At 39.4% G+C, this 8,435-nt stretch overlaps 1 protein-coding gene across 1 annotated transcript; it reads left to right on the top strand.

Annotated features, from left to right (window-relative positions):
• Positions 1–7,150: 7,150 nt before the first annotated feature.
• On the top strand, positions 7,151–7,600 carry LOC111496707. The gene has a single exon (XM_023147193.1). It carries the CDS (start codon positions 7,151–7,153, stop codon positions 7,598–7,600), a length of 450 nt encoding a protein of 149 aa, XP_023002961.1.
• The last annotated feature ends 835 nt before the right edge of the window (positions 7,601–8,435 follow it).

The raw sequence follows: 8,435 nt of genomic DNA, 5'->3' as shown, positions 1-8,435 counted from the left end.
TTTTTTTTTTTTTTTTTTTTTTTTTTTTTGTAATTCCGTCTTGTCCATTTGCTTTTACATGATTGCATTGCATAGTCGAGGTGGAGCAGCACCCACCTCTGGAGGAGAACCCAGAACTGATCTCGGATGAGGAATAGACGCTGCCATCGGTACCCGTGCCGAGGAGAGGCCGAAGGAAGGTCGAGCCTCGAGTTATTCTAGAGACAGCTCCTTAGGATCAGGTACCTGAAGAAGCTCCACCAGCGCCAGCACCGATTCCTGTGATGCCTATGTTGGGTTTTATGTCCTAAAACTCATAGTTTGTAAACAAAAACATATTCTATTTTCAATAAAGTTATTATTGTTGTTTATTTAGTAAAGATTGTTATTGAATAAAGTGAACTTTACGATCATTAATCTAAATCCAATAAACTAAGAACACTCTGGCTATAGTATGATTACTTGAACTATATGTAGAGACATAAGAGTTGATCAAGTTCAAGTATATAGTCAAAATGATCTATAGTATAAGGATAAGACTGAGTACCTTATTTTGGGGACACTATGGATGCGGCCTACTTTTGTATATGATATAAACAATGTGATCACTAAAATTGTACATGTGGAGACATGTGAGTGGGGGCGTCCTATGCAATGAGTATTGCATAAGATCAGACCATGAAGAAAATCACTCACTTTATAATGTCGTTTACTGTTGAGACTGATTTTCTTTTCACTTGATGACCTAGGTAACTCGATCTTAATCCTGAGCTAACCATGAACTCCTGTTTATTTGGAATTATCCTTATATTTGCATGGGTGAGAGTGGCTCAAGTTCGCCGACTCAATAGGCCTCCCATTTCAGGGGTAAGACTGGGTAAATGGATGGGGACGTGTGGTGCAAGATGGAATTCACTCCTACCCACTTTTAGGGATAGAAGAGAGGTAGTTTTCTTAAGTACTGACTCCAAGTCTTGAATAGGGGGCCCCACCATCTCATTGGCCTGAGAGGGATCCAGTTTACTGGTTGGACCACAAACGAATTGTTTATTAGAGGATCAGTGAGACATAATGATAAGATAAGTAATCACTACAAGGGAAGTAAGATTCAGATTACCTTGTTGATCGAATATCTCAAAGCAAGAACATTGTTTGAGATTCGAATCACTCCACAAGCAAGATCGATCATGTCTAGCTTGAATGATTCTTGTTGATCAAATATCTCAAGACAAGAACACTTGATTGAGATTCGAATCACTCCACAAGCAAGATCGATCACGTCTAGCTTGAATGATTCTTGTTGATCAAATTTCTCAAGGCAAGAACACTTGTTTGAGATTCGAATCACTCCACAAGCAAGATTGATCATGTCGAGCTTGAATGATTCTACATGCAACCTAAACTACATAGAATTGCAAATAAACTTAGCCATTGGCTAAAGAAACGCACAAATGATTCTTTTACTATATTTTCCAAGTCTCTTACACATACAACATGCATGACTTTATATAGCCTCAAAATGAAACTATTAAAGGCATTCCAAGAGTTGTAACATTCATACTTAATGGCCATAATTAACCATTATGTAATTGTAACCTATAGTAAATAAAAAGTCTTAAAATACATAAATGAAATACAATAACTCTAAATTGTAATCTACCCAAAATTTATAACATAAAACTTCATTATTCTTCAATGTGGCATGAATTGAAATATCTTTTGATAATTTCAACAATATTTTCTTCAAATCTTCATTAAAGCATCTTGTATGATTGATGTCTCTTGGTTCATATCACATAAGAAACAAGAAGTAACTTTAGGGGTAAAACGGTAAATTGACCCAGCTCTAGTTACGAACAACCTGTGAAGGATCGACTTACTAATCATGGTTATATCAAATGAACAGAAATATATCTATAGTGAGGGGAGTGCAACTACTAGGCTATAGTGGAATGTCCTAGTAGTTAACGAATGTTGGTTAACAAGGTTAATGAGTTTAACCGGTTAATCTTTGATCGTTGGAGCCCATGATCTATTGGTCCATTAGATCCCTCTGCTAGCTCATATCAGACTAAACCATAGAACAGTGTGACGAGTGAGTTCGAAGTGTTCGAATTCAAATTAGGGAGAATGTGCTACATATATACGATATATTTAACTGCATTTTTGTTTTATTTACGAATTAAACAAAAAGAGAGAATATGAGATATTTAAATAAGATTTAATACCTTAATCAAATATGTGTCGGAATTAATTGGGATTGTTATTTGAATTAATATTAAATATTAATTAAATAGTTTAATTAATCATTTAATATTACTTTAATTTGAAATTAATAATTCAAATTGATTGTTGAATCAAAATGAACAACATGCTAACTTCATTTAATGGAAAAATCCATGTCAGTAGAATTTTGAGGTGTCAAAATTTGGTTTAACCAAACTTGCATGCTTGCCAAATAAATCCCACAAATTTGAGTGAAATTTTGAGTGTCAAAATTTGGTTAACTAAGGCATGCATGCTTGCCACATAATCCCAAACATTTGAGTGGAATTTTGAGTGTCAAAATTTAGTGATCTCAAATTTGCATGAATATGCAAACATGACTCTATAAATAGAGTGATCATAATACATGAAAGGTCTTCTTGTTGGTGAAAAACCTTGAGAAAAACCTCTCACAAACACTCTCTTCATATATACAAAATCCCTCCCAAGTTTAGTCACTCACCGGATTCCACAATCCCGTTCTAAGGCCGGAGGATAGTGGAGAAGACACTAGTGGTGGATCGAAACCGGTTCGTGAGGAAAAAGAAATTTGAACTACAAAAGGTTAGTATTCAAACTCATTAAGTTTTAATACTTATGAACATGCTAGTTATTTACTATAATTAATGTTCTAAAAGTACCTAAGATCAAATTGCTTCCGCATGTGTTATATTAACACCTTCAATTGGTATCAGAGCAAGTTTTAGGCACTTTGTTTACATTAATTTGATCATGGTGGGTACCATTTCATGAATGAAATTTTGTGGTTGCTAAAGTGGATGGTTTTGGTTTTGACATTTTTTTATGCTTTCATTTGATACAATTATTGTAATAAGCCTAATGTGTATGGGCTTTAATGAATGAAGAAAGGTTTGTAATTCTTTGGAGTCATTAGAGTCCATTTTAGGTTGTAATTGATCGAAAATGGAAGAGATAGCAAGTTGAGCCGAAGAAGAAGATGGAAGAGGTAGTCCGGATGTTTTTTTCTGCCTTTGGAATCCGGTTCAACGTTTTTAAGGGTTGGTTCGCCCAGTTCGTGATCCTTGGGAGCGGTTCAAGTTGTTTTTAATTAATGTAATAATTTAGTTAATTGCTTGTTTTAAAATGCCAAAACTAATCCACTTTAGCGTGTTTAATTAATTATGCATTATGAAGTTATGTTTTAATTAAATAGAAAATGTATATGCATAAATTATGTCATATAGATTTAAAATCCCACCATAGGCTAAGCATGCTTCATGCATTTCAAGTATGTTATAAGTGTTATAATGTATAGTATGCATGTTTAGGGTTCTATGAGTGATAGATATAAATTGTTATATTATTGCATGGAATGGATGATTATATAATTGTTATATAAAGCATGTTAGATGCATGTTATAGGTTATTTTCAACGTCATAACATGAGATAGACGTTAAAATCTATAATAAAGATAAGTACATGCCCACTCAGGGTTAAGAACCGAGTACGATCAATTTTAATAGTTAAAATAGGTCGATGTCTTACAAAATTGCGGTTACAAGAAAGCTCACCTGGCATGATCTTGTCTGAGGCTGAAGGTACTTAAGTTGACAGTTTACGGAACACCTACTACCTGGAGGTCGGACTAGTACTTGAGCTTAGTTAGCCCAGTTTTATGAGCATGCTTAAGTGATATAAGTTTTAGAAAAATCCCCAGACTTAAGTTATATTTAATTAGCCGGAATATAACTAAGTAATAAGTATACCCAACCGTCTAAAATACTTAGTGGGAGAAAAAAAATATATGAGATACATCGTTTTTCAAATTCACACCGTGAGATTCATGCTCGGCCTTGTGTCGCCCTGGGAGCGTCCTCCATTCGGAAGGTATTTGCATGAGTCAATAGCAAGGTGAATAGAGAAAGTATTTATAGTAAGTGGGAGAAGGAAGTATATCAACACCTCCTATGGTCTCCACCACTAGGTTGCACCGTGAGATTCCCATGTTCTACCTGCATGTTGCCCTAGAGCAACTACCCATTCAGAGGGTCGTAACATGGGAGTCGAAGCAACGCGAACTCCAGAACTAGAACCCCTAGAGTTTCCCCTTACTGTGTCTACACCAACAAATAAATACTTTATTGCTACCCATAGAGTTAGAGGTGGTAGTGTGATAGTTGCAAGGCGAAAGCTTGTAGCATCCCTGATTGTTCTCTGTATGCAAGACTTCGATGTGATCTTAGGGATGGATTGGTTGGGCGAGAATCGTGCCCTCATCAATTTCGAAGCAAGAAAAGTAACCTTTAGGCCCCTGATAGGAGAGAACTTTGAATTCAAAGGGGATATATTCAGAAGTACCCTTAGGGTCATCACAGCGTTGAAGGCTAAAAAGTTGTTGAATCAGGGAGCTTGGGCAATTTTGGCTAGTGTAACGAAAGTCAGTGAGTCCAGTCTAATGGTATCCTCTGTTCCTGTGGTTGGAGAATTTGAGGATGTTTTTCCAAAAGAGCTTCTAGGGTTGCCCACTTATCGAAAGGTAGATTTTGTTACTGATCTCGAACCAGGGACAACACCGATATCCAAAGCGCCATATAGAATGGCACCTGCTGAGCTCAAGGACTTGAAGGTACAGTTACAAGATCTTCTGGACAAGGGATTCATACGGCCTAGCGTCTCGCCTTGGGGAGCCCCTGTGCTATTTGTTAAGAAGAAAGATGGAACTATGTGATTATGTATACATTACAGAGAGTTAAACAAGGTTACAATCAAGAATAAATACCCTCTCCCAAGGATAGACGACCTGTTTGACCAATTGCAAGGGGTGCAACGGTGTTCTCTAAGATCAATTTGCGATCAGGATATCACCAGATGAGAATCAGAGAGGAAGACATACCTAAAACAGCTTTTAGAAGCCGCTATGGATATTATGAGTTCATAGTCATGTCTTTTGGTTTAATCAACGCTCCTGCAGTGTTTATGTAGTTGATGAACCGAGTGTTTAAGGAATTCTTAGACACCTTCGTGATTGTGTTCATTGATGACATCTTGGTGTATTCTAAGTCTGAAATGGAGCACTAGGAACACCTGAGGAGAGTTTTAACTCTACTGAGAACCCATCAGTTGTATGTCAAATTCTTGAAGTGCGAATTTTGGCTGCAGGAAGTGGCTTTTCTTGGACATGTGGTATCCAGTCAGGGGGTAACTGTGGATCTTGCTAAGATCGAAGCAGTCTTGAAATGGCCTAGACCAACCACGGTCGCTGAAGTAAGGAGTTTTCTGAACCTAGCAGACTATTATAGAAGGTTTGTACAAGATTTCTCTAAAATATCTGCAGCTTTGACAGAGTTAACCAAGAAGAGGAAACCTTTTATCTGGACACAAGAGTGTGAACAGAGTTTTCTAAAACTGAGAAAGAGGTTGGTCACCGCGCCTGTACTTACAGCGCCCAACGGATCAGGTGGACTTGTGGTTTACAACGACGCTTCAGGAAAAGGGCTAGGTTGGGTACTCATGCAAAAGGGAAAGGTGATAGCCTATGCCTCTTGACAGCTGAAAGAGTATGAGCGCAACTACCCCTCCCACGATTTGGAACTAGCGACCGTGGTATATGCATTGAAAACCTGGCATCACTACCTGTATGGGGAGAGAGTTCAGGTGTACACGAACCATAAGAGCCTCAAGTATTTGTTTACATAGAAAGAGCTCAACATGAGACAGCGGAGGTGGTTAGAACTAGTTAAGGACTATGACATTGAAATACTTTACCACCTAGGAAAAACTAATGTATTGGCAAATGCCTTGAGCAGAAAGACAGCCCACACATTTGCCCTAATCACGAGGAAGAAGTATCTACAGGATGAGATATAGAGGGCTGGAGTAGAAGTCTTGGTTAGAGGCATCACTGCTCAAATAACACAACTTTTAGTCCAACCCACCTTCAAGAGACGGATCATTGAAGCTCAGAGAACTGATACGCACCTTAGTAAGATCTGGGATCAGCAAGAAACTGAGAGACTAGAGGGATATTCAGTTTCTTCTGAAGAGGGTTTGATGTGGCAGAACCGATTATGCGTACCTCGGGATGAGAAGATCCTACAAGAAATCATGACTGAGGCACACAACACATCCTACGCGTTCCACCCTGGTGGTACTAAGATGTATCAAGATTTTAAGTGTAGTTATTGGTGGTCGAGAATGAAGAAGGATGTAGTTGAGTATGTGAGTCGGTGTTTGACCTGTCAGCAGGTAAAGGCCCTGAGACAGTGACCAGCAGGGTTGTTGTAACCGTTGAATATCCCACAGTGAAAATGGGAGGAAATAAGCATGGATTTCATCACGAGCCTACCAAAGACTCAACGAGGCTTTAATGTCATCTGGGTCATTATGGACAGATTGAGTAAGGTAGCCCACTTTATACCTAGCAGAGCTACTTATCGAGTGGACCAGTGGGCCTAGTTGTATGTCAAGGAGATAATCTGCCTACACGGCGTGCCAGTGACCATTGTGTCTAATAGGGATGCTAAGTTTACTTCTAACTTCTGGAAAAGGTTACAGAAGGCGTTGGGAACGCAACTCAAGTTCAGTATAGCTTTCCATCCTCAGAATGATGGGCAAACCGAGAGGCTTAATCAGACCCTAGATGATATGTTGAGGGCATGTGTAATAGACTTTGCAGGTTGCTGGGATAAGCACCTGGCCCTTATGGAATTTGCCTATTACCATAGTTACCAAGCAACCATTCAGATGGCACCATTCGAAGCTCTATATGGGCGGAGGTGTAGAACCCCTATATTCTGGGAGGAGGTAGGCAAGAAACAGTTGTTGGGGCCGGAGTTGGTACAGACTACCGACGCAGCGATACAGAAAATCAAACAGAGGATACTCTCTGCATAAAGTCGGCAGAAGAGTTATGCAGATTCTCATAGGAAAGACCTTGAGTTTGCAATGGGTGATCACGTCTTCCTTAAAGTAGCCCCTATGAGAGGAGTGTTGAGATTTGGGAAGAAGGGCAAACTGAGCCTGAGATTCGTGGGACCATTTGAAGTCCTAGAAAGGATAGGGCCCGTGGCCTATAGACTAGCATTGCCACCCACACTCGCCGCAGTGCACAACGTATTCCATTTATCGATGTTGAGAAAGTACAACCCAGATCCCACTCACATCATTGATCATGAGACGCTTCCCATTCGGAAGGACCTATCATATGAGGAGAAACCCATAGGGATAATGACACATGATGTAAGGAGACTACGAAGAATGGAGATTCCCTTAGTCAAGGTTTTATGGAAAAACCATCGAGACAATGAGGCCACCTGGGAATGTGAGGATGAAATGAGGAGATCTTACTCCGAACTCTTTCAGGGAGGATCAACTTTCAAGGACGAAAGTTCCTAAGGTAGGGAGGATTGTAGCGCGAGTTTTTTTTTTTTAAAAAAAAAATCAAGGTCACAATAGGGCAAACTAGTCATTTTGCCCTATTATTATTGAGGGGTCTGATTTGATTGGGTCATAATCTGAAAAGAGAAAGAAGAAGGGAGAGAAAGAGGAGAAAGAAGAGAAAAAGAGGGAAAGAAGATTAGGGTTTTTGAGGTAGGAGGAGGAGATCGGATCAAAACCTACGCTGGAGATCCGAGTCCTCAATCTAAACCATCAATAGTCCGAGGCAAGGTGCTCTCACGAATCTCACCTTCCTATTTCGTCAAAACGTCCAAGAACTTCAGGTTAGTCCACGAGTGTCTAGATCGAGAAGTCGTCAAGATTTTTGTGTGTTAGCGACGTTTTGTGTTGATCCTTGGACTCATACCCTCAACAGCGTTATTTGGTTAAGATTCGAAGGGAAGGCGGCCAAGATTGGCGTTCGAATCGGAGTTTCAAGAAAACGTGATTTTCGGTAAGAACTTGTGTTTTCTCCGAATTCGAACTCAAATATTGAGATTTTTGATTATCATAAAAATATAAGAAAATTATTTCAAAGGAGTAGAATATGAAATCTACAAAGTTCGTGAAGAAAATTTGTTGAATCGAATTACGGATTCGACGATATAAAAATCGGAAGAAAATTGATTGAAACGTGAAAGAGGCTAACATTGGAAAATTGAAAACACGTAGGAGAGTGGGAGGAGACACCGCCATGCGTCGGCCAGTGTACGGAGGAGCGCAGCAGAACCGATGATCGACACATGACGATCACCAACTGGCGAGGTGCGTCCTCACCCGACAGCGGACATGC

This window comes from Cucurbita maxima, unplaced genomic scaffold, assembly GCF_002738345.1.
Source record: "Cucurbita maxima cultivar Rimu unplaced genomic scaffold, Cmax_1.0 Cma_Scf00002, whole genome shotgun sequence".
NCBI lineage: Eukaryota > Viridiplantae > Streptophyta > Magnoliopsida > Cucurbitales > Cucurbitaceae > Cucurbita > Cucurbita maxima.
Note: the sequence above shows the minus strand (reverse complement) of the source record. Positions and strands in the feature narration are given on the sequence as shown.

Coding starts and splice junctions, on each gene's coding strand:
- LOC111496707 (XM_023147193.1), top strand. CDS start 7,151: ATGGGTGATCACGTCTTCCTTAAAGTAGCCCCTATGAGAGGAGTGTTG.